This window comes from Ochotona curzoniae, unplaced genomic scaffold (assembly GCF_017591425.1).
Source record: "Ochotona curzoniae isolate NIBS_2020 unplaced genomic scaffold, NIBS_Ocur_1.0 contig_2321, whole genome shotgun sequence".
NCBI classification, from domain to species: Eukaryota; Metazoa; Chordata; class Mammalia; order Lagomorpha; family Ochotonidae; genus Ochotona; species Ochotona curzoniae.
In genome coordinates, this window is record NW_024465421.1 from 5,782,648 (window position 1) to 5,807,188 (window position 24,541).

The 24,541-nt window shown below is 51.3% G+C and overlaps 1 protein-coding gene across 2 annotated transcripts; it reads left to right on the plus strand.

Annotated features, from left to right (window-relative positions):
• The first annotated feature begins 2,270 nt into the window (after positions 1 to 2,270).
• LOC121151441 (B-cell CLL/lymphoma 7 protein family member B) lies at positions 2,271 to 24,171 on the plus strand. Of its 2 annotated transcripts, XM_040972810.1 has the most exons (6): positions 2,280 to 2,496; positions 5,685 to 5,760; positions 19,038 to 19,134; positions 21,492 to 21,662; positions 22,959 to 23,038; positions 23,208 to 24,171. In XM_040972810.1, exons 1-6 carry the CDS (start codon positions 2,405 to 2,407, stop codon positions 23,298 to 23,300), a joined length of 609 nt encoding a protein of 202 aa, XP_040828744.1. In that variant the 5' UTR covers positions 2,280 to 2,404; the 3' UTR covers positions 23,301 to 24,171. The 2 variants fall into 2 exon arrangements, with proteins under 2 accessions (XP_040828745.1, XP_040828744.1); XM_040972811.1 differs by lacking the exon at positions 21,492 to 21,662 and having other exon boundaries at positions 2,271 to 2,496.
• Positions 24,172 to 24,541: the final 370 nt, after the last annotated feature.

Sequence of the window (24,541 nt, forward strand, 5' to 3'; positions counted from 1 at the left end):
TGGCCACTTGTGGAGTGAACCAGCAGATGTAAGATTTTTCCGTCTCTTGGTAAATCTGCTTTTCCTTTCCAAAAGGAAAAAAAAGAGGGAGAGGTGTAAGTAGGAATACTTGGTGAAACAGAATTGGGACTCCTGAAGCAGCTTTTTTTGTGTGAGTGCAGCTCCCAAAACTGGCTGCCAAATTGGGCTAAATAAATATAAACAGATCTGTTTTAAACAAGGGTCAGGTGTCTGGCACAGCAATATCTTGAGTGCTGGGTTCCAGTCCCAGCTATCCTGCACTCCTCCATCCATCTCCCCACTAAGGTGCCTGGGAAGCACTGGGAGAAGGCCCTCGTTACTTGGGTCTCTGCCAGCCACAGGGAGACCTAATTCTAACCTCTTGACCTCCTGGCCCAGACCTGGCTGTCGTGGGACTTTGGGGAGTGAACCATCAAGTGGAACAGCACTCTTGTCTCTGGTGCTGTCTTCCAAACAGAAATAAAACTTTGAAAAAATAAAAAGTACCCTAGTGGTGACATTTTCTGGAGCAAAATAGAGAAACTATGTGTACACAGGCAGTCTTAGATGGGGGCACTGGGGAGACTGTGTGGGGTTGACTCATCACCACCGTGGGTATCATTGGAATCAGCACATTGTGAATGGCCAACAGACACAGGCCACGTGGCGTCCCTAGCTGCCTAGGCATTTCTTGGGGGGCATGCAGCCATTTCCCCTAGAGGTGAGAAAAACAGCTGCCAGCAACCCACTTCCTGCGTCGCCAGAACCCTCCCTACCCTGCAGTCATCTGCAAACACCTGCTTGCAAGCAGGCGGGTGTCGGGCAAAGAGCAAGGGAGCCACGTGCACTGGAGAGGCACCACGCCCGCACTTGGCATTGACAGCCTCTGTGTCTGTTAGGCCTGTGAGAGCAGCTTCAAGGTCACTCTAGATTACCTTGTAATCCAGATCACCCTGCCTGGCATTTTTAAATACCCATTTCCTGGGCTGCATGTTCTACTGAACCGGAAACACCCCTAGCGCAGGTGTTCTGGGCCAGTGGATTAAGCAATTTGAAGACTGCCTGTCAGAATGCCAAATTCAAAGAGGGCTAACATCACTTATGACCCCATTTCCTGGAGCTGCACAAGCTGTGGCAGCCATGGGGGAAGACCTGGATGGAGTTCACAGTCTCGGCTTTGGCTTGGCCCAGACCCTGGCAGTTACAGGAACTGTGGGGAGAGGGGAAGGAGAGAAACAGTGGATGGAAAATCTCTTTTGGCCTTCCATATGAATACATCCTTTTAAAAACCCAACACATCAGACCCGGCGTGTTGGCCTAGTGACTAAAGTCCTTGCCTTGAACACGCTGGGATCCCATATGGATGCCGGTTCTAGTCCTGGCAGCTCCACTTCCCATCCAGCTTCCTGCTTGTGGTCTAGGAAAGCAGTGGAGGATGGCCAAAAGCCTTGGGACCCTGCACCTGCGTGGGAGACCTGGAGGAAGTTCCTGGCTCCTGGCTTTGGATTGGCACAGCTCTGGCCCATTGCAGTCACTTGGGGAGTGAATCACTGGATGGAAGATCTTCTCTGTCTCTCCTCCTCTCAATATATCTGACTTTGCAATAAAAATAATTGAATCTTAAAAGAAAAAAACCAACACATCTTCAACACTTGGTACAGAGCCCCTCATCAACGAGGCGTGCATTTCTAATGATGGCTTCACAGGAATACCGGGAGGTTAGGATATCTTGAAGACGAGTTTGAACTGGCCATTGGAAGCGAAATAGTTCATCAGGTGAAGAAAGTTTGGGGCAACAGTTGATTGGCTGAAGAAAAGTGTGAAATTCCTTGAAGTTGGGAGCACAGTCAAAGTAATCTTGGGAAGGTTGAGAGTTTGAGAGGCAGGACAGATGGGTGTGGAACTTTGGTCCTATCAAAGTCAAGTTCATACAACTTATGTTATGGCAGTCACCCCTGGACGTGGCATGAGGGTGCTGATCTCTGAACCCAATCCTCCCTCGGCCCCGCATACCCCTGGCCCGTCTCCATGGGCAAGTGCCTCGCACCTCGCCCTGGCTGCAGCACGTGCGACCCACCGCACACCCAGAACCCCGCACGGAGGTCCCTGGGGTGGGTGCAGGGGAACTCCCAGGGGGTACAGGAGGGACGCCCCGGGGCGGGGCGCGCAGGCGCGCTGAGGGCTCGGGCCCCAAGGGGCGGGCGGGTGCGCGCGCTCCCTGGCGCACGCGCGCACGGAGGGAGGGGGCGAGGGCCGCGGCGACGCTGCTGAGGCAGCGGCGGCGGCGGCGCGTGAAGCGCGTGATTCCCCGCGTCTTGGGTAGCACTGCCTCCCCCCCGCCCCCCGCATCCCCTGACCCCTTGTCACTCCCGCCGCCGCCGCCGCTGCCGCCGCCGCCGCCGCCATGTCGGGCCGGTCGGTCCGGGCCGAAACCCGCAGCCGGGCCAAGGACGATATCAAGAAGGTGATGGCCGCCATCGAGAAAGTGCGGAAATGGTGAGGGAGTGAGCCAAGGAGGGGTGTCGGCGTGCGCCTGCGCGTCGAGGGTCCAGACCCCCCGTGGAACGCCCCGAGTGGCGGGTTGGGGTGGGAGCCACCGGCGCCCAGAGACCCGAGGGGGGAAGGGGAACCGGAGAGGGCGGAAGGCTGGCTCACTGGCGTCGGCGTGAGGTCGGAGGGTGCGCCGGCCGCACCCAATCAGCGGCCGCCCGGCTCGCTGGCCTGCCCGCCCCGCCCACACTCACGCACCCTCTTGGGTCGCGAACTGCACCCCGAGCAGCAGGGAGAACTTCCGGCTTCCGGCCCGCGCTCGGCCTGCGAGGCCTGCATCCTATCGAGGGTCGGTCCTGAGTCTCTGAACTGCCCCGTGGGCACAGCCAGCCTGTGGCTCGGCCGACGGCCGAGTGCTCCACGTCCTTAGTGGAAGTTGGGTCCCCGAGTTTCTCTCTGGTTGATGCACCTGCCGCGGGAGGGAGCATGGTCATCGGGGAACCAGCGAGGGTGGTGGAGGGGCAGTTGGTTAGAATCCTTACCCTGAAGACGCAGGAGGAGCTCCTGTTTTGGGGTCTGTCACGTCTGTCAAGCCTTTACCTGCTAGTCCTCGTCCAGTTTCTCTAAGCTGTTTTCTGTTACCGTCTCTACGTTTGCCATGGCGTTATTTGCTTAATAGCAAAAAGCGACAGTAGTGACCTGATTTTTTTTTTCTCCTAACTGCGGGTTGGTATTGAAACTCTTGAGAAGTCGGTTCAGGTCTGACATAGGTAGGGTCCTGGCTTCACCTCTTAGCATAAGCAGGCTTGGTTGTGTCTCCGCACGCGTTGGCTGGCAGACCTTCGGGTGTGTGCTGAGCCTTCTGCTTGTTTTCATTCTGTTGGGTCTAGGAGATGCAGTGGAGCCTCCGTGGAATTCCGAGGAGACCTGCCATCTGCCCTTTGGGAAGAATTTCTCCCAGGCTTTGGGCTTGAAGGCTGACGTTTGAAAATGGCTTCTAGATAATTTCTTCTTTGGGCAGTCTTGACAGGGCCAGACAGGAAGGGATTTTTCTTTTTAAGGATTTGTATTACAGAGAGGAGTCAGATTTTCCATCTGTTGGTTCACTCCCCAAATGGCTAATAGGGCAAGAGCTGGGCCGGTCCCAAGCCAGGGGTGACCCCCTGGTCTCCCAGCGTGGGTGTAGGGTCCAAGGACTTGAGCCGTTCTCTACTGCTTACTCAGGCCACAAGCAGGGAGCTGGATGGGAAGTGGAGCCCCTGGGACTCAAACAGGCACCTGTATGGGATGTCAGTGCATGCAAGGAAGGATTAACCTATTAGGCCACCCTGCCCGCCCCAGGAGAAGGATTACTGCCATTTCCACACCTACCACTCTTTCCCTAGTGGGGTGTGTGTCTCCTGTGGTTTATACGGCAGTCAGACCAGGACCAGAAGGAGTTGAGAAGTCACTGTTAAAATAATTAGAACCCACTTTTTATTTATTTTATTCGAAAATCTGCTCTGTCAGTTTGATTTCTGTTTGTATTTTTAGTAGTAACAGAGTAATAGGGATTTTGAAGGTGTGCTAAATCATTTTGTTGCCTTTTCTGAAGTTGTGATTCGATAAATGAGCTGCCGGGACAAGAACACCGTGATGGGCAAACACGTTAGACCATTGAGTAAGGAATCTGGGGAGAAAGCAACTGTGAGCAGACAGGGCGCTGGCTGCAGAAAGCCTAGGACTTCTGCTCTGAGAACTGCTTTTTTCTAACTTTAAAACTGATCAGAGAGAGTGAAATCCTGCCTCCTGGTTCACTCCCCCAAGTGGCCACAATGGCCAGGCCTGGGCCTGGCAGAAGCTGAGGAGGGGGCAGGTGCCCAGGTGCCTGAGCCTGTGATGCTGTAGGCAGAAAACTGGGATGAGGAGGAGCCTGAGCCGGGAGTGGAGCTCGGTGCTCAGATATGGGGTGCAGGCTCCCACCTGCCTGGGGGCCTTGCTTGGTGATGGAGTCTGTGAGTTTGGGGACTGTGATGCAGTTAGCTGTGATCTCCCGCATGCTTCAGGGAGGGCTGCAGCTAAGTCTTCCACCTTTGACAAGAAGAAAGACAATACCCAGTAAGGAAGAGGCAGGATTCAGGCACAGCCATCTCCCACCACTTGGTTGCTTGCTGTTCCCCAAACACAGCTTCAGGCCCCATCCACATCATCTGATTGTCCATAATCTACTCCCATATTCTGGAATGTTCCTGTACTTTCCCCAGGCATGTGTTGAGCGTAGGGGAAGTGGAGGCCTTTTTCTTTCTTTTTTTTATATGGTGTTTAACCCCTTTGTATAATAACACCCCACATATGGTCTTGCCATGGCTCCTTTAAGAGCCAGGGTGAGAGATTGCTTGCTTCTGGCATTAATATTTTGAATGTTAATATTTTGAATATTAAGATTTTGTTTATTTCAAAGGCAGAGTGACAGATTGAAAGAGAAATCAGTCTTCTATCTGTTGGTTCACTCTTGAAATGGCACAACAGCTGGGGCTGGGGGTGCAGACCGAAGCCAGGAGCACAGAGCTCCATCCAGGCACCCCTCATGGGTAGCAGGGCTCCAAGCACTTGGGTCAGCATCTGTCACCTTCTCAGGCACATCAGTAGGAAGCTGGATCAGAGCAGAGTGGTTGGGATTTGAACCAGAGCAGGTGGCGGCTTAGCATTTGCCAGTCCCTGCTGTCTGTTTCTAAATGGAGTCATGGTTCACCCAGAGGGCTCTCCTCAGCAGAGCCTCCTCTGACCTTGCCCCACGGCCTTCTTCACATCCTGGCCACCATCATGTTGTAAGGTGGCATCCACCCCCTAGCCTTGCCGTCGCTGGGCACTCCCATGGTAGGAAAGTAGGGACCACACCTTCAACAGCCTGTGTTTTCTGCAGGACCTTGGTGCACAGCAGTGGGGTAGGTTTCATTTTTGGAGAATAAGGTTGATGCTGGGTCTAGAGATGTGGGGGCATCATCTCTGTGACAGAGGCTTTGGGACAGGTGTGCTAGGAGAGGTGGCAGGGACAGGGCCAGGCTTGCACAAGGTAAGGTGCCACAGACTGCAGAGGGGCTTTAAAGGCATTGCAGCTGAAAGGAGTGATTTGCTAAGACGAGAACAACGCAAGTGAACGCACAGCAAAATGTACTGCATTGCTTGATTACTTCTGAGAAGTGTCTTTCTTTTAGGGAGAAAAAGTGGGTGACGGTGGGTGACACATCCCTTAGGATATTTAAGTGGGTTCCTGTGACAGACAGCAAGGAGGTAAGTGCAGAAGATGAGAACCACCAAAAGGTACCCATTTCTTCCTTTCTCTCCTTGCTCGCCTCTTGGTCCCAGAGGGGCGACCTCCCTGGGACCGCAGGGCTCCCTGCGTCACTGCTCCCCGCATCATCATCTTCACCCTTTGCTCTCTTTCCTAACCTCTTCTGCTTTTCCAGGGCTTGGCAGACCACAGCCTAGGCCTCTGGTTCCGTGTGGTTCTGTGGAACAGCCCAGGGCTTGGAGTTACCCAGGAGCAGGCTTAAGTCATTGACACCACATCTGTGCTGCCTCCCATACCCACAGCATGCACGTGTGCTTTTCCAAAGCGGCTTGCAAACCCCTCTGCCTAGCCAATGAGCTGCCTACTGTGATGTCATTTAGCTTCCTGTTCAGTGTCTCTGGGTTTATTTGTATTCCTGTGTGTTCTTGGAAAGCACACAGCATTGCTCCCTATGGGTTGTTCTTTGTTTTGAGAGGCAGAGAGAAACTGACAGCTCCCATCTGTTGGTTCACTTCCTACATCTCGGCGGTAGCCAGGGCTGTCCCCCGCGGAAGCGCAGGGAGCCAGGAACTCCATCCAAATCTCGGGGCATTAGCAGCGCTGCTGCCTCCTTGGCTGGAAATTGGTGTGTTTGTTACAAAGCTCTTAAGTAGCACTGTGCTATAAACCTCTTGTTGTCTCTTCTCTTTGGTTCAGAAATTGTGTATCTGTGAGCCTGTATTGTGGTGTGACTAGTTAACTTGCCACCTGCAGAGCTGGCATCCCATGTGGGCTCCAGTTCAAGCGCCAGCCGCCACTTCTGGTCCAGCTCCCTGCTGACGCACCTAGGAAAGCGGCAGAATTTGGCCAGAGTGCGTGGGCCCCTGCACCCATGTGGGAGACCCGGAAAAAGCTCTGGCTTTAGCCTGGCCAGCCCCAGCATTGTAGCCATTAAGAAGTGAAGCAGCGAATGGAAGAGCTGTGTGTTTACCTTCTTACCCCCGTAACTCTGACTTTCAAATAAATAAATCTTTAAAAGAAAACACAAATAACAAACAAAAAAATCGGGTCTCAAGGAGACTTGGGAGAAGTTACTCTGGTACAGCCTTTTGCAACCATTTGAGAAACTAGATTAGTAAATGGAAGGTCTCTCTCTCTCTGTTAACTCTAGTTTCCAACAATAATATTTAAAAAGGGGGAGCTAGGGGGCCTGGCACGATGGCCTAGCAGCTGAAGTCCTCGCCTTGAACGTACCAAGAGATCCCATATGGGTGCCAGTTCTAATCCTGGCAGCCCCACTTCCCATCCAGCTCCCTGCTTGTGGCCTGGGAAAGCAGTGGAGGATGGCCCAAAGCCTTGGGACCCTGCACCCGTGTGGGAGACCTAGAGGAAGTTCCTGGCTCCTGGCTTTGGATAGGTGCAGCACTGGCCGTTGCAGTCACTTGGGGAGTGAATCGTCAGATGGAAGATATTCCTCTCTGTCTCTCCTCCTCTCTGTGTATCTGACTTTCCAATAAAACTAAGTCTGAAAAAAAAAGTTGGTGGGGGAAGCTGGGGGGTTTAGCGCGATGGTGTGTAGGTTAGCCATCTGCCTGCAGTGCCAATATCCTATATGGGCACTGGTTTAAGTCCTAGCAGCTTCGCTTCTGATCCAACTCACTGCTGATATGCCCGGAAAAGCAGCAGCAGTTGTCCCAAGTGCTTGGGGCCCTGCACCTATGCAGGAGACTTGGACAAAGTTCTTGGCTTCTGGCTTTGGACCAGCCTAGTTCTGGTTGTTGTGGCCATTTGGGGAGATGGTAGATCTCTCTCTCTCGTCTCCTTCCCTCTCTATAACGGCCTTTCAAATAATAATAATATAAAAAATTAATCTTTAAAGGGGAAAAAACTATCTGTAAATAGAATAAATTATCTCTGACTGTTACATTGCATTTCTCTCTAGGATTATTTATGTACTAGAAAGGCAGAGCCGAGAGAGATCTTCACTCCACAGATGCCTGAAACAGCTGAGCTGGGCGGGCCAGGCCAACGCCAGCAGGCAGGACCTCCCTCTCTGCCCTATAGATGGCCAGGGTCCGAATGCCTGAGCCATCTGCTGCTTTCCTAGGTGTCTTGGCAGAAAAGTAGTTTGGGAGTGGAGTCCTGCGTCTCAAACCAGTGCTCAAATAATGAGACATTAGTGTCGCCAATACAGCCTCATGTGCTGCGCTGCAGGACTGGGCCCCTTGTGAGCTCCTTTAGCTGTGTTCTCTCAGGGTGAGATGCTCCCGGATTATCTCTTTTTCAAAATTGAATTTTTAAAAAAGATTTATTTATTTTTGTCTCAAAGGCAGATTTACAGAATGGGGGGACAAAGATCTTCCATCTGCTGGTTTACTCAAGTGGCCACAATGGCCGGAGCTGAGCCAGTCTGAAGCCAGGAGCCAGGAGCTTCCTCCGCGTTTCCCACACAGGTAGAGGGTCCCTAGGCTTTGTGCCGTCCTCAACTACTTTCCCAGGTCACAAGCAGGGAGCTGGATGGGAAGTAAAGCAGCACCAATATAGGATCCTGGAGCATGGATGGCAAGGATTTAGACACTGGGCCATCGTGCTGTGCCTTAAAATTAGAATTAAAAAAAATTTTTTTTCCAAGTACAAAAAGATATGTAGAACAGACCTGTACAATATGATAAATATAAAGCTTATACACTTTAAAAAAAATACATATTTTCTTATTTATTTGAAGTGCTAAGTTGCAGGGAGAGAGGAAGGAGAGAGAGAGGAAGAGAGATCCTCTATCCACTAGTTCACCCCACAAATGGCCACTATAGGCTGGCATGGTTGGATGCAGGAACTCAGAGTGTCTGGGTCTTTCACATGAGTATCATGGGCCCATGTGCTCGGACCATCTTCATCTGCTTTCCCAGGCACATTAGCAGGAAATTGGATGGCAAGTGGAGCAGCTAGGACTTTAACTGGTGCCCATATGGGGTGCTTAGCTTGCTATACCGCAGTGCTGGCCCCTAAAGCTCAAACAGCTGAAAAGAACAAGCCACCAAGGTGGGCCGGTGTTTGATGTGGTGGGTGCTGCATCCCAGTGCCTGGATTCTGATTGCAGCTTCTTTTTAAAAATTTTTTTTATTTATTTATTTTTAAATATATTTTTATTTTGAATTATGTGGTGCAATTTTGTATAGGCTGGGATTTCCACCCACCCTCCCACCCCCTACTTCTTGGTAATTGCAAACGCTAGGGGGCAGCAGGTAATGGCTCAAGGCTTTGGTTCCCTGACACCCCCGTGGTGAGACTGAGACCTGTATTGAGTTCCCAGTCTTGGCTGTGGTGAGCATTTGACGATTGGACCAATGGATTTTGTCTATCTTTTTTTTTTTTTTATCAATGTGCATTTTTTTAAAGATTTATTTATTTTTATTGGAAAGTTATATTTACCCAGTGAAGGAGGGAGAGACAGACAGATCTTCCATCCGCTGGTTCACTCTCAAAGTAGCTGCAACAGTTGGTGTTGAGCCAGACTGAAGCTAGGAGCCAGGAGCTTCTTCTGAGTTTCCAGTGTGGGTGCAGGGTCCCCAGGCTTTGGGCCGTCCTCAGCTGCTTTCCCAGGCCTCAAGCAGGGAGCTGGATGGGAATAAAGATTTATTTATTTCTTTTGGAAAGACAAATCAGATTTACAGAGAGAAGGAGAGACAAAGATTTTCTTTCTGCTGATTCATTCCCCAAAGAGCTATAACAGCTGGAGCTGGACTGTCTGAAGCCAGGAGCCATTGTGGGTGCAGGGTCCCAAGGCTTTGGGCCATCATCGACAGCTTTTGCAGGCCACAAGCAGGGAGCAGGAAGTTAAGGTAGAGCAACCAGGATACAAACCAGCACCCATATGCAATGCTAGTGCTTGGAGGTGGAGAATTAACCAATTGAGCCAACACTCTGGGCCCTCAAGATGTTAAAAAAACAAACAAAAAGCCCACCAGCAAAACTCACCCAGGAGCCCAGTGTTGTGGCACAGTGCATTGAGCTGCTTTGTGGATGCCCAGGTCCCATATTGCAGAGCCTCGTTGGGTTCCTGGCACCCCTGCTTGCTTCCTTTCTCACTTTCTTTTAATGTACCTGAGGGCAGCTCATGGTAGCCCAAATGCTTGGATCACTGCCACCCACATGGGAGAACCAGCTGGAGTTTTGGGCTCCTGGCCTTGGTCTGCCCCAGCCCAGCTGCTGTGGGTGTCTGAGGAGTGACTCAGCACCTGGAAGCTGTTTCCTTCCATATTGCAGATGGAAGTCCTTTGTTGATGATGTGCCATTCTCATCAGTTTCCATCTGTGACTTAGCGTTGCCCTCACTTTCCCCTGTCTTGAGGAACAGTAGTTTCCAAGTCAGTTTGTTTTAATGATTTATTTATTTCAGGGCTGGTGTGGAGGCACATCAGGCCAGTCTCTGCTCTGGCACAAGCATCTCATACAGGCACTGGTTTGTGTTCTGCCTATTCCACTTCCAGTCTAGCTCTCTGCTAATGTGGCTGGAAAAGCAGTAGAAGAAGGTATGAAGCATTGGACCCGTATCCCACATGGGTGACTCGGAGGAAGCTCCTGGCTCCAGGCTTTGGATCAGCTCAGTTTTGTATGTTGCAGCCATTTGGGGGGTGTGAACCACCAGATGCAGGATCTTTTTGTCTCTCTTTTTCTACATATATCTGCTTTTCTAATAAAAAATAAATAATTTTTGTTTAACTTATTTGAAAGGCAGGCAGAGTTACAGAGGAGAGACAAAGAGCGCTCTTCAGTCTGCTGCCTTTCCAGAGGACTGCACCTGCTGGGACTGGGCCAGGCTGAAGCAAGGAGCCTGAGTTCGTTTGTTTTTCCTGCATGAGTAGCAGTGGCTCCGGTGCTTGGACCATCTGCTGCTGCTTTCCCAGGAGCGTTAGCAGAGAGCTAGATCGGAGGTAGAGCAGCTGGAACCCAAACTGGTGCTCGTATGTGATGTGCCATGGGCAGCAGTTTAACCTATGCACAATGCTAGCCTCAAGTTTTTGTTTTTAATCTAGAGAAAATAATTTATATTAAAAACAAATAATGGATCTGGGAATTGGTATAGTGGCCCAGGTGGTTAAGCTTCTGCCTGCAAAATCGCCATCCCGTGTAAGCACAGGTTCCAATCCCAGCTGCACCACTTCAGTCCAGCTCCCTGCTAATGCACCTGGGGAAGCAGCAGAGGATGACCCCGTGCTTGGGCCCTTGCCATCCTTGTGGATGTCCCTGATGGAGTTCCACCCTGGCTTCAGCCCAGCCCATGCCAGCCATTACAGCCATTTGAGAGGTGAACCAGCAGATGGAAGATATTTCTCTCTCTCTCTCTCTCTCTCTCTCTCTGTCTTCTTTTCATAACTCTGCATTTTCAGAGAAATAAAACTGAAAAAACCATTTGGTCCTTCTAAATGTCTTCTGCAATCTCTTCCTTTGAAGCCAAGGGGACCTTCCACGTGCTCTCTTGCAGGCTCCTTGGCTGGCACTGTTCCTGCCACACCTGGAGGTGGTGGTGTAGGTGCTGTGTGTGTGCAATAGGGCCACGTTGATCTTTCCCACGTGGGTGAGTGGCCATTGGCCTGAGCCCCACCTGTTGGGAGGACTGCCTGCTGGGTCACAGTGTGGGGTTCCGTGGTCTCTGTCAGGGTGTTGTTCCTGGCTTTTTAGTAGCACTAAGGGCTCTGTTGGATATCTCCCACACACCTCAGCAGGGAGCTGAATCAGAAGCAGAGGAACACGGACTTGAACCAGGGTGACCCAGTAGCCTCTTTTTTTTTAAGATTTATTTTATTTTTATTGCGAAGTCAGATATACAGAGAGGAAGATCTTCCATCCATTGATTCACTCCCCAAGTGGCCACAACAGCCGGAGCTATGCCGATCCCAAGCCAGGAGCTTCTTCTGGGACTCCCATGCGGGTGCAGGGTCCCAAGGCTTTGGGCTGTCCCCCACTGCTTTCCCAAGCCACAAGCAGGGAGCTGGATGGGAAGCAGGGCGACCCAGATTAGAACCAGTGTCCACATGGGATCCCGGGCTTGCAAGGGGAGGACCTTAGTCACTAGGCTGCAGCACCAGCCTTTTTTTTTTTAAAGAATTATTTGAAATGCAATATAGAGAGGGAGGAGCAGGGAGTGATTTTTCTCCCATCCTCTGATTCATTCCCCAAAAGCTACCCACAGCTCCATCCTGGTCTCCCACACTAGTGGCAGGGCCCACACACTTGAACCGTCATCCACTGCCTCCCAAGATTCGTTAGAGAGAAGCTGTTGGAATTGTTGTAGCCAGGACTGAAGTAAGCGCTGTGACAGGGGAGGTGAGCATCCAGGGCCTAACCTAACAGCGTCCTTCCCTACAGAGAGGCGTTTATGCAAGCAGTGCCCAGCTACCTGTTCCTCTTCCCCACTTTTGTAATTCAAAGTCAGGTTTCTGTCTGCAGAGGGACGAATGGAAGAAGACAGTATTTCCAACAGCTTTCCAGAAATGGCCTTAGGACAACAATGCTTACTGTGCACTTGCAGAGCAGGTTGCCCTTGTCTGTCCACCAGGAAACCAGGAAAACGGTGCCAGCAAGAAATTCAGAGCCTTCGGGGAGGAATTGTTTCCACAGTTGACTTTTCCTCCTTCTCCGCTGTGATGAGCACACAGGTTCCTTCTGCTGCACTCAGTGTTCCGCACGCTGTTCCTGCGGCACTTGTTGTGCTTCATAAGACGTGCTGCTGGTTCTTCGCTCTGTGTATAACCACCATCCAGAGCTGGGTTTCCCTGCGACTATGGGACAATGCCCAGAACACACTTTAACCACGTCTGTTTCCATCCCTCCCCGACTTCCACTCATGTTCTGTTCTTGATTTTGACTGGAATGGCCATCGAGATTTTTTGCATTTCTTGTTTTAGTTATCACTTACTGAGGCAAAATAAGCATTATTAATTTTACTTTGCCCCTTTCTTCTTTCTTGTTCCATTTGTCTTGCTGGAATGTGTCCTTCGAGGTTTTTGTCCCAGGGTTTTTTTGGGGGAAAGCATTCTGGATGTATCTTTGTTTCTCTCTCGGATGTGAAATTCTAAATTCAAAGTGATTCTCTCTCAGCATGTTGAGAGGATTACTCAGTGGTCAGGTTTCACTTGTTGCTGTTAGGAAATCTGCTATCTTTCTGATTCTTGATTCTTTGTTAGATAACACACTTGTCTTCCAGAAACTTAAGAATTTCTTCTCTTTGCTCTTGTAGAACTTCTGTTAGGAGATCCTATAAACTTTATAGCCAGCTGTGTTTTCTTCTATTTTTTTTTTTTCCTTTTGGCAGTTGGGTTCTCCCAATATTTATTTGTTTAACAGATTTACTTATTTATTTGAAAATCAGGGAGACAGATGTTTGATCTGCTGGATCTTTTCCCATGTGGCACAGCAGTCCAGGCTGGGTCAGGCTGTGTTGGAGAGCCTGGAACTGCATGGAGATTTCCCATGTGGTGGCAGGGGCCCTGGTACTCGGGGCCTCTCTGCCATCCCCCCGTGCGGTAGTGAGTAGCTGGATCAGAAGCGAGTAGCTGGATATGAACTGGTGCTCCCACGTGGATGTCAGCCTGGCAAGGATTAGCTTAACGTGCTGTAGCACAGGACCCTTCTTTTTCTCATTTGTTTCATTTCCCCTTTCCTAATTCTGATTTAACCAACCTAGTTTTTATTCATTAATCGTTTATTCAGCTGCATCTATTCCTGCCATTGAATTTACTCTATTAGAAACAGCAACTTTTTTTTTTTTTTAACAGAGGGAGAGACAGAGATATATATCCTATCTTCTGGTTCACTCCCCAAAAGGCTGCAGCAGCCAGAGCTGGGTCAGGCCAAAACCAGTAGCTTCTTCCAGGTCTGCTCTGAGGGTGGGAGGGGCCCAAGGGCTTGGGCCATCATCTCTTGCTTCCCCAGGTGCATGAACAGGAAGCTGGGTCAGATGGGTAGCTGAGATGAAGCTGCTGGTGTCGATTGCTGTGTATGAGATTGTCGGTGGTGCGTGTTTTCCTCCAGCGTCTGCTTAGTTTCTTTTTTTTTTTTTAAGATTTATTTATTTATTGGAAAGTCAGATATACAGAGAGGAGGAGAGACAGAGAGGAAGATCTTCTGTCCGATAATTCACCCTCCAAGTGACTGCAACGGCCGATGCTATGCCGATCCAAAGCCAGGATCCAGGAACTTCTTCCGGGTATCCCACACGGGTGCAGGGTCCTAAGGCTTTGGGCCGTCGTCGACTGCTTTCCCAGGCCACAAGCAGGGAGCTGGATGGGAAGTGGAGCTGCTGGGACTAGAACCGGCGCCCATATGGGATCCCGGGGCGTTCAAGGCGAGAACTTTAGCCGCTAGACCATGCCGCCAGGCCCACGTCTGCTTAGTTTCTTTTGTGCACTCATCTGCTAGTTCTCAGAGCCATCTTGGCTGATGACACATAAGGGGAGTCTCAGATGGTGGTCCCTCTGTTGGGGACCAGGACTCCACGTGTGACATCTGCACTGAAAATAACTTTGGGACACAGGGGGTGCACAGGCGAGATAAATCAATGCACACGCTCCATTGAATTTTTCTGGGCTTCTTATACCAATTTTTGCAGGACAAGCAAAAGTTGGTGAAAGTTGCAAGTTAACTGAACAATGATACACAAACCTACTCCAGCCATAGTTCACAAGGGATTAGGGGAGTCACCAGGCTCCAAGCAGCAGGATAGGTAAACATGAGTTACAGGAATCAACACTGGTGAATAGACGGATCTAACTAGAGGAGGAATCTAACACAACTTTGTACTCTGATACGTTTAGGCCATAATCACTGAAGGAAGAAGGAGATGATGAAGACGCCTCGCACGTGCCCAGACACCTTAGCTGTTAGCCAGCAAGGCTTACCCGCTATCCCAGCAAGGAGTCTGCTCTCTGCAGCATTCTCAGTCAGCTGAGAAGGGTTGAGATTCAGAGTACTCGGGCATCGGGATCTGGTTTGGGGGCAGATCTCCACGATTAATAAATCTCCACACAGGAGCACCAAAGCCTAAACCCTGATTTGCTGTCATCCAAATGAATTCTTGGTGGCATAGTGCATTAAGCTGCTGCTTGGGATACTCGCAGCCCTTACTGGAGCACTGGCTTGAATCTGCACTGTTCCGCTTTGGGTGCAGATTCCTACTAATGCGCCTGGGAGAGCAGCTGGTAATGGCCCAGGGACTTAAGTCCCTGCAGACCACATCAGAGAAGGAGATGGAGTTTTGGGTTCCTGGCTTTGGTCTGGCCCACCTTTGATAATTGTGGCCATTTGGGGTGTGAACCAGTGGATGGAATCTCTCTCTCTCTCTTCCTGCGTCTCTCCTTTGTTCCTTTGCCTTTCAAATAGAGATAAATACATCTTTTATTGGAAAAAATCATTGAATTTAGGGGATAAGGTTGTCCTCAGGGTCGAGCCTTTCCCTTTTCCCGTCTGCCATCTTTTGCCCCAGTACCCATTCCTGAGATGATACCATCCCTCAGGTGGGTCCATCCCCTGGGTGTTACCATCCCCTCAGGTGGGTCCATCCCCCGGTTGGTACCATCCTCCAGTAATACCATCCTCCTGGTGGAGCATTTTTCTGGGAGCAGGCATCCCAAGGAGTGCTGAGATAGCTGACCCAAGCAGTGGATGGTTGGAAGTTGGGGGCTTCCGGAACAACTCTTTATTCCCCCACCTCGCCCCAGCTTTGGTACTGCCATTAACGCCATGGGCGCTAGATGAGGCTGTGAAATCTTGGCGGGTGGCGTGTGTGTACGGGCAAGGAAACTGCTATGAAGACGCTGGCCTCCCTCCCCTTTGTTTCTTCAAGGGCTCCTCACAATGTCGGTGCTGGTTGTGGGGGCCTGGGAGGCCCCAGCAGGCTGTGGCAGGTTGTCGGTGTAGGAGAAACAGTGTGATCCTGTCAAACAGGGAAAGCATGTGCAGGAGACAGGCATGGGGCAAAGCTCAGAGAGTAAATGGACACACTCAGTACCGGCCAGTGAGTCAGATATAGATGGTCATATGTACGACGCATGCGCATACCCACAGAAAGGCTTAAAATGCTTTCAAACCGCTCATTTTCAAGGGCTTGCTTGTTTGAATAGCAGAGTGAGTTGCAAGAGCATAGGCCATCTGCTGAGTCACTTCCCATAAACTCAAAACAGCTGTGACTGGGTCAGGCTAGGAACCAGCCACTCCAGCGCGGTCTCCCATATGGGTGGCAGCCACTCAAGGACTTGGCCCATCCTCCGCTGCTTTCCGTGTGCATTAGCAGGATCAGAAGTGGAGTAGCTGGGACCCAAGACAGTGTTACAGTGTAGGCTAGCAGTGTCTGGAGTGGCAGCTGATTGTACCGTGCTTACCACCCTGCTCTGGTATGTCTGTCTTTGAGGCAGGAGTTTTCTCTCTAGGAATTTATCCTCAATACATAATTCTGTTGTTTTAATACATACTTACTGAAAAAAAAAAGGTGGAAAATTCTTTGGTTGCATCGGAAAATGTTTGAAAATTGGTGGGTGGGGTACAGAAGTATCTTTGCTCTTCACTGCCACAACATAATGCACAAGGCACGCTCTTTCTAAAAGAAAGCTTGGCTTCACAGCCCAAGATCAGGCAGCCCCTTTGCTTTGGCCTCCAGTCAGGGTGTCAGATGGGGATGGCGGTGCATGGGCGAAGCCAAGAAGCTGACAGAGGCCACACCTACCTCTGGCTTAGGACCAGCCCTCATGCCCTCCGTGACCTAAGGACCTGCCACGAGGACCCATCCCCCCATGCCATCATGGGATTAATGGTTTTACCCTCTTAATAGTTAAGTGCTGTTAACTTACAGCTTTGATGTTTAAATATCTGCTTGAGTTTGGGAGCCAAATTGTGTTCAAACTACAGGTTGTAATGCTGTATTATCCTTGTTTGTATCCTTGCTCAGAGAGCTTGTGAAGGAGTTGGTGCTGCTGTGGGAGGTTATGTCACCTCCTGTGGCACCAGCATCCCAATGGGTGCCAGTTCAAGTCACGGCTGCTCCACTTGTGATCCACTCCTGATAATGTGCTTGGGAAAGTAGCAGAACTTGGCTGATGTGACTATTTAGGGAGCGAAACAAGGATGGAAGGCTGGCTGTCCCTCCCCAGCCTGCTGGAACCTTGCCTTTCAGATCAATACATAAATCTTTGAGGGGTGGGTGAGAAGTTTATGGAGGAATGGGTTTTGGTCTGCCAGCAGTGGATCCTGTGCTCATATTGGAATCCCAACTCTTCCCATTCCGTTCCAACTTCCTGCTAATGCACACTCTGAGAAACAGTGGAGCGGGGCTCCCGTGCTTGGGCCCCTGCTCCCCACGTGGGAGCCCAGGTGGCAGCACAGGCTCCTGCCATCAGCCTGATGAGCCTGGCTGGTAGGGGCAGGTGGGGACTGAACCTGTGGTCAGCGGAGCCCTCACTGTCTCTCTGCCTTTGAAATAAAGATATATGTTTGTTTCTTTCTGAAAACTTTCTGTGAAGATTAAATTATTAAGTGATACTTTTATGTTTAATTTTTTGGTGCAAAGAAATTTTCAGTATTGTACAAAAGAAGAATCTTCAAAGAGTTCAGGGAAAATGCATATTATGCAAAAATCTGTGCATTGATTTTTACCTTTTTTCTCCCAATATTATATGTGTCTTTTAAGTGTATTTTTTTAAAAGTGTATTTTTCCACATACCTTTGGTTGTGCCCTAATACATGTTGTGTCTGGCTGTATAGGTGATTTTCTGTTTTAAAAATTCTATTTGAACACAGAATTGAATATAGAAAGATAGGGCTTGAATATGTGTGATGCCAAGTGGTGATTCTAGCTCCAGCTGCTCCGCTTCCTGTGCAGTTCCCTGCTAATGCTCCTGGAAGGCAGTGGAGGATGGCTCAAGTGCTTGGGCCCCTGCCACGCGCGTGGGAGATGAGGGTGAGTTCCTCCCTGCTGACTTTGGCCTGGCTGTTGAGGCTGTTTCGGGAGTGAAACCAGTGGGTGAAAGGGCCTTCCCTCTCTCTCTCTTTCTCTGACTTGCTTGTTTTCAGTTGATCTGCCTTTCAAATAAATTAATATTTAGAGAGAAATGGTGAAGTATATTGTATTTCAGAGAAAATAATGTTTATTATTTTTGGTGTACAAGGAATGTTTGCAAATTTATCTGCATAAAAAGTGGAAGTTGAACATTGTGGCTTTATTATTCCTAGTAGTGACAAGCAAGCATGATTTTCATTTTAAGACTTAGTTATTTGAGAGGCAGAGTTCATAGAAGGAGAGAAAGAGAGAGGTCTGAGTTGTTCCGCAAAGGGCCCTAATGAGCTGGGCTGGGCCAGGAGCTCCATTTAGGTCCCCACGTGGGTGGCCGAGGTTCAAGTCCTGGGCCTGCCATTGACTACTTTCCAGGGTGCAGGGAGCTGGTTTGGAAGTGGAACGCCTGGAATTTGAACTGGTACTCTGATACGGATTCCAGAAGCATCATAATATTGCTCCCCCCCCCACGCTCCTTGCCCTCCCACACACACATCTTAAATACATTAAAAATCATGTGTGACGTGTGAAAATACTTAAGTGAATTGTGGTTTGTAGAACATAGTGCCAACTGTTGAAAATCATGTTTACGTAACATATGTACGTGCCATTACATTAAAATGATAACCTCATACAGAAGATGCAGGGAGGTGTTTGCAGGACCATGGATGCCTGATTGATGACACATGCGGCTGGGAGTTCTTCAAGAAGCCAAGCTGTGGACTGAGCACACCAAGTCCACAGCAGAGAGCAAGTGCAGGCTGGTCCCTTTGAGGTGGCCCAGCCGTAACCTCAGCCTTGGGTGTACTCTCTCAGTTCTGCATGCCTAGCTTGAGGCTTTGCCCTTGGACTTGCATGTTGGCAGCAAGTGCTGAGTACTGCCACACCCTTACCCATAACATCACACTAAGAGAAGGACTGAACTGCTTTATCCTGGCGCTGTCTGGGTCATGCACAGCATTCCCTCTCACACCTGTGCCCCTGTGATACTGCTTAGCCAGGGGGCTTGCCCGCTTGAGTATTTAGTGTTTCTCACCCATGCAGTAGGAAAGGGTTGGTTGACGCCAAGCCAGGGTAGTAGAGCCCTCTCACTTGGCTTTCTGAGCTTGGTGTGGGGCAGTCACAGGCTGCTGGCACAGACTTCGTCCTAGGGTCCCGGGCACTTTTGCCCTGCTCAGCCTCATAGGCACACTGATGGCGCCTCCCTCTTGGTGCAGCTCTGGCTCTGTCACATCCCTCTTGTTTTTTTCTTTTCTAGAAAGAAAAGTGCAAATCAAACAACTCAGCCGCCCGAGAACCTAATGGCTTTCCCTCCGATACCTCTGCCAATTCCTCCCTCCTCCTCGAATTCCAAGGTGAGTTGCCGCCTTCCATTTTCCCTGCAGGAAACAGGTGACATAGCTGAGGGGACCCTGAGTTATGTGTTGTGTGTGTCAGCTGCATGGCTGCTTGCTAGAGTCCAGCTCCACCTGAGTTCGGAACTCGCGAAGGGTGCGTGGATGAGGCGCAAAGAGGAAAGAAAGACGGACCACTAGGATTTCATGATCATAATGGACAATGCATGAAAGCTGTCCGCTTTATTTATACAAAATCAGTCAAACTCTGGCTCAGACTTTTTACGTCATGGTCAAGTGAGTGTTTCTAAGGATAATTCTGCCATTTGTTTTACCTAAAAACAGTAGAAGTTCCTGCTACAATTCTTATCCTACAACTCAATCTTGTATCACAAAGAAAAGGGGAACCTAAAGACTGAGGAAAGAATGAAACCCTAAATAAGGGTCCTTTGATTAGTATAAGGTCAGTGGGGACAGCCAGGACAGTAGGAATAATAGAAGGCCCTTTTGCAAGACATTATTGACATTAACCTCCAAGCTCACATTGAGTAAAGGGCCAACCTCACAGTAGCAAACAATGCCTGGATGGATTAGAGTTCTTCCGCAGGATGGTCCAGTGTCCATGCAAAAGAAGGTGGAGCTGCATTCAGGTGGTTGTAGAAACACTGCCAAATATCGGGAAGTTCCTTGCGGCCCTGCCTGCAATGGAACAATACCCTTCACACCTTCGTGTCCCCCACATCCACTGCACGGACCCCAACAGCTGCTGCTATGTTGGTGTTCCGCTGGGCACTCAGGGCTGTTGGCATGGCACTCCCATGCACCTGCTGTCTGATGGGTCAGGTGCTCGGCTGAGACTCAGAAAGGAGGAGTCCGCTCCAGGGCCAGACTGCTCTGCGTGAGGTCCTGGCTTTCTGGATCCGAAGTGCTTTTCTTCAAACTGAGTATTGGGTAATGATGCCTTAGAGTAGCTGCCCAAGTCCACTGTTTACTTCCTTCTGGGGCCAGGAAGGCAGCTGGAATTGCTGCTCCACCTCCCAGACAGCGGCTGTTCCTGCAGCATGTCACCTGTGCCCTTCTGTCAGCCTGTGCTCATGCACCGGACTGTTACTGCCAGCCATGGGTGAAGACATTGCCCACGCAGCACATGCTGCTTGCTGGACATAGACTGGGTGAGCCCAGCCTGCAGGTCTACCCTCTGCACTGTCCTCCCAGACTGCCAAGGACACTGCCCTGTCAGAGGAGCGTATGAGCGAGTGAGGGCTGCCCTGTAGCCATGTGCAGGGGACAGGTAATCCAGTGATCTTAAAGCCCCAGGAGATGTGAGGCCCTGTTTCCACTGCGTGGTCACCATCCCATCCTCTTTGTTCAGTAATGAACGCAACCTGAATGCGGGTGTGTGTTGTGTGTCACACTGGGCAGTCAAGGAGCATGCCTGCACAGGGTGCGTGAGCAGATGTGTGGAATGATGGGTCAGGTGTGCATGGGGTATGGCAGGTCCGGCAGGTGCTTGGAGGGGCTGAGCCAGAATGTCTCCGGGACCACTGGAATGAGAGAAGGCCCTGCATGCTAGTACACGGATGAGGGGGCAGGTGGAGAGGCCAATGACCAGGACAGACAAGCTTTGTATGTTGTGATGGGGCCCTCGAGCCTGGCCCGAGGGGCAGTGGCATGTGAGGCTTATCGTGGGAAGGGTTTGGGGCGAAGTGGCATGGAGGCAGAGCAGAAAGGAGCCATACAGAAGGCCGACTCCTCAGTGCAGCAGCCTGAGCTAGGGCAGGAGGAGAAGGGGCCGTGAGTGTTGGAGTGTCCTAGCTGCACACTGCACCCCTGGTGGTGACAGGCTGCAGGGGGCAGCGAGGGAGGCGGGGCCTGCTGTGTGCCTAGCTTGGGTGGTGGTGTGAGACCTTCAGACAGAGCTGGCGCACTTGTGGCAGTCTGCATGGAAAAGCCTGAGCCAACTGCCCACAAATCCCACCAGCCAGCCTGCAGTACCCAGAGGAGTGTCAGGCACAGGTGTCATTTTCTGGAAGGAAGCTTGGGAGGTGCTGGCCAGAGGCGTATGCCCTTCCCCTGGGCACTGATAGACACCAAGTCCAGGCTGTAATTGCTAGGTGAGAAAGGAGGGGGTGAAGGGCATACCCCAAGCTTCCTCAAGTATGCACAGTGCAAAAATGTAAAGGTGGCAGCTGCTTCTCTGCCTAGGCAGTGCACTGTGAGATAGAGTTTGGATAAATTGGCTGGGAGCCTGCAGCCCGTCTGCAGGGGGTGGTGCCTTTCTAGGGGGTGGGTGGCAGTGCTGAGGGACCCGTGGGGGTGCAGGCTGTCACTCAAGCCGTGAGGCAGAGACGCACTGCCTTGGCTGTGCTTGGTTTCAGATGAGAACAGCAACCAGAGCTCTGTGTCGGACGTCTACCAGCTCAAGGTGGACAGCAGTACCAACTCGAGCCCCAGCCCCCAGCAGAGCGAGTCCCTGAGCCCAGCACACACCTCCGACTTCCGCACAGATGACTCCCAGCCCCCCACGCTGGGCCAGGAGATACTCGAGGGTGAGTTGTGGGGCCTCTTCACGTTTATCCTCAGAAGAAGAGATTGAGGGGTACACCCCACAGCAGCATCATTGGAGAACAGCTTGGCATAGTTATTTATTTATATATTTTTTAAATTTGAAAAGCAGAGAAGAGCCAGTGTTGTGGCACAGTGGATTAGGCCATTGCTTGTGATGCCAGCATCTCATATTACAATGCCAGTTTGAGTCCTGGCTACTCTACGTCACATCCAGCTCCCTGCTGATGCACTTGGGAAAGCAGCAGAGAACGGCCCAACTGCTTGGGTTCCTGCACCCACATGGGAGACCTGGCAGAAGCTCCTGGCTCCTGGCTTTGTTCTTGCCCAGCCCTGGCCCTTGAGCCTTTATGGGGAGTGAACGAGCAAATGGAAGATCTTTTTTTCTTTTGCCCTCCATGTGTCATTCTTCCTTTCAAATAAATAGAATAAATCCTTACATAAAACAAAGCAAAACAGGCATCTTCCATCCACTGGTTCACCTCCCAAATGCCCACAGAGTACCTGGGGCTGGGCCAGGCAGAAGGCAGGGATCAGGAACTCTGTCGAGGCCTCCCTTGGGCCTGGTGCTGGCAGAGAGCGTTTGTGTTCGCAGAGAGCAGAGCTGGGACTTGAATTCAGGCTCTGTGCCATGGTATGCAGGCACTGTCTTCACCATGGCACCAGGCACCCAGTCCCCACCTGTGGGGTGTCGAGGGAGGAGTGACTTCACCTTTTCATGAAGTAGAGAGGGACCAGGCACAGTGGGCAGAGCTTTGCATATTAGAAGCCTCAGATGATGCTGTCTGAAGCCCCTAGAGACTGTCACTGCCAGCCCCACATTACAGAGGCGGAGGCTGCCAAGGCTTAGCGGCAAGTCCAGGACTCCAACCTGGTACCCAGTGCAGCTGATGTCCCTGTCTGGGTCCCTCAGCCTCAGCAGTCAGCTGATTGCCCAGGTACATGGGCACAGGCATAGGGCATGGTCAGCTGTGGTTCGCTTCCTCCCTGCCTCACTGCATCTACTCTCGTGGCAGCCCTCTCCAAAACTGAGGGGCTCAAGTGACAGTTGTGATGCATGGCCTGGAAAGCAACAAGACAAGCAGCTGTGGCAGATCCAGAGTTTTGCTGACCTGGCTGCCCCCCACCCCAATGTGCAGAGCCTCCTGGAATCTAGCCTTCTTTTCCCCCTAGACTCTGGCCCTGCCAGGCCCACTCCCCCGACCAACCTCTCCACAGAACTTTGAGCAGGGTATCGGAGTGTGAGCCTCCTGCCCAGGCCTGAGCTTGTTGCCTTTCAGAGCCCTCTCTGCCGGCCTCGGAGGTCGCCGATGAGCCGCCCACCCTCACCAAGGAGGAGCCTGTGCCCCTGGAGATACAGGTGAGCAGCTGCCGGGGCATCATGGTTTCTCTGACAGAAAGCAGGGGCTCTGCTTCTGTGGAGCCATGGTTCAGCAACTCCCCATCCCGGTGTGTGCTGTTGGGGGTGCTGGCCGGGAGGTGGAGGGGTGCAGCTGGGGCCTGTCATCCACTGCTGTGACTGCTCCTAGGTGGCTGAGGAGGAGGAAGACGCGAGTGCCCCGCCTCTGAAGCGCTTCTGTGTGGACCAGCCTGCAGTGCCACAGACAGCGTCTGAGAGCTAGCAGCGCCTGGCGCTCTCCATCTGCATCCAGCCCCTGCCTCTATTTATTGCGTTCTGGCTCTAGCCATGCCGTGTTGCTGGGGTCGAGGGCAAGTGTGGGGGTGCAGAGCCTGCACGTAGGGAAGCGTCCAGCCTGAAAGCCAAACAAGGACTCGGGTCACTGCATCACCTTCCTGTTCCTGGCACCTGCTTGCTGGGCCACTGAGCGGAAGAGTGCTCCTGTCCACTTTCCCAGGCTTTCTGTCACCCCCTGGGGCAAGACCTCTGGACAGAGCTGTTGGTGTGTCCGAGAGAGAGAGAGAGAGAGAGAGAGAGAGAGAGAGAGAGACAGAAAGAGAGACGAGAGAGACAGAGACAGAGAGAGAGATGGGAGGGCCCCTGCAGGGGTACTTGAAAGGATAAAGTGGCCAGTGGGACTGTGCCACAGGCTGTGGGCCCTGTAGGCTGCTGTTGGGAGGGACTGCGTGGGGCTGTGGAGGATGGGGAAGATGAAAGGCCATCCCTGCTCTGCTGGGCGTCTCTGCCCCCACTGAGGTGGGTTCCCATTGCTGAGGGTGCCCTGTGCCCTGCCCCTAACAGGCACACATGCCCGCAGCTCCCTGCCCACCTGTACATGCCATTCCTGCCTCCTGCCAGACACTCTGCCTCAGCCAGAATTCAGGGTTCTGACATCAGCACCCATTCTTCCCAGTACTCCTGCTCAGACTTTCTAGAAAGTTCCCTCTTATTTGAAATCTGCATGTCCAGTTGAACTTTGCGATTTATTTTTGGTCTCAAAGAAGTTTAAGAAAATGGAAATGGACAACAGCGAGTGAAGACATATTTTAGCACTGGATAGAATATTTTTAAAATTAAACTATTTGAAATACGTCTCCTTGGTGTCTGAGTGGCTCATTGTAGAAGGCTAAGGGGGTGGGGCTGGGACTGCTGGGGCATAGCCACCCTGCCTGTGGTCTCCCACGACAGGTGCCTTGACGTTATCCTGTGCTTCAAATTCTATTTCTGTCCCTTTGCATTGAAGGCAGCCAGTGCATGTCTCCCACAAGCTGGCTCACTCCCCAAATGGGAGAAGCGGCCGGAGCAGAGCCTAGCCAAAGCCAGGAACCTCGTCTGAGTCTCCCACGTGGGTACAGGTTCCCAAGGCTTTGAGCCATCCTTGACTGCTTTTCCTGGCCATTAGCGAGGAGCAAGATGGGAAGTATAGCAGCCAGGACATGAGCCAGCACCAATATGGGATCCCTG

Bases quoted from the DNA above. Each gene is read 5' to 3' on its own strand.
- LOC121151441 (XM_040972810.1), top strand. From the start codon at position 2,405: ATGTCGGGCCGGTCGGTCCGGGCCGAAACCCGCAGCCGGGCCAAGGAC. The intron at 5,761-19,037 runs GTAAGTGCAGAA...TTTCTTTTCTAG, and splicing joins CTGTGACAGACAGCAAGGAG to AAAGAAAAGTGCAAATCAAA. The intron at 21,663-22,958 runs GTGAGTTGTGGG...GTTGCCTTTCAG, and splicing joins GGGCCAGGAGATACTCGAGG to AGCCCTCTCTGCCGGCCTCG.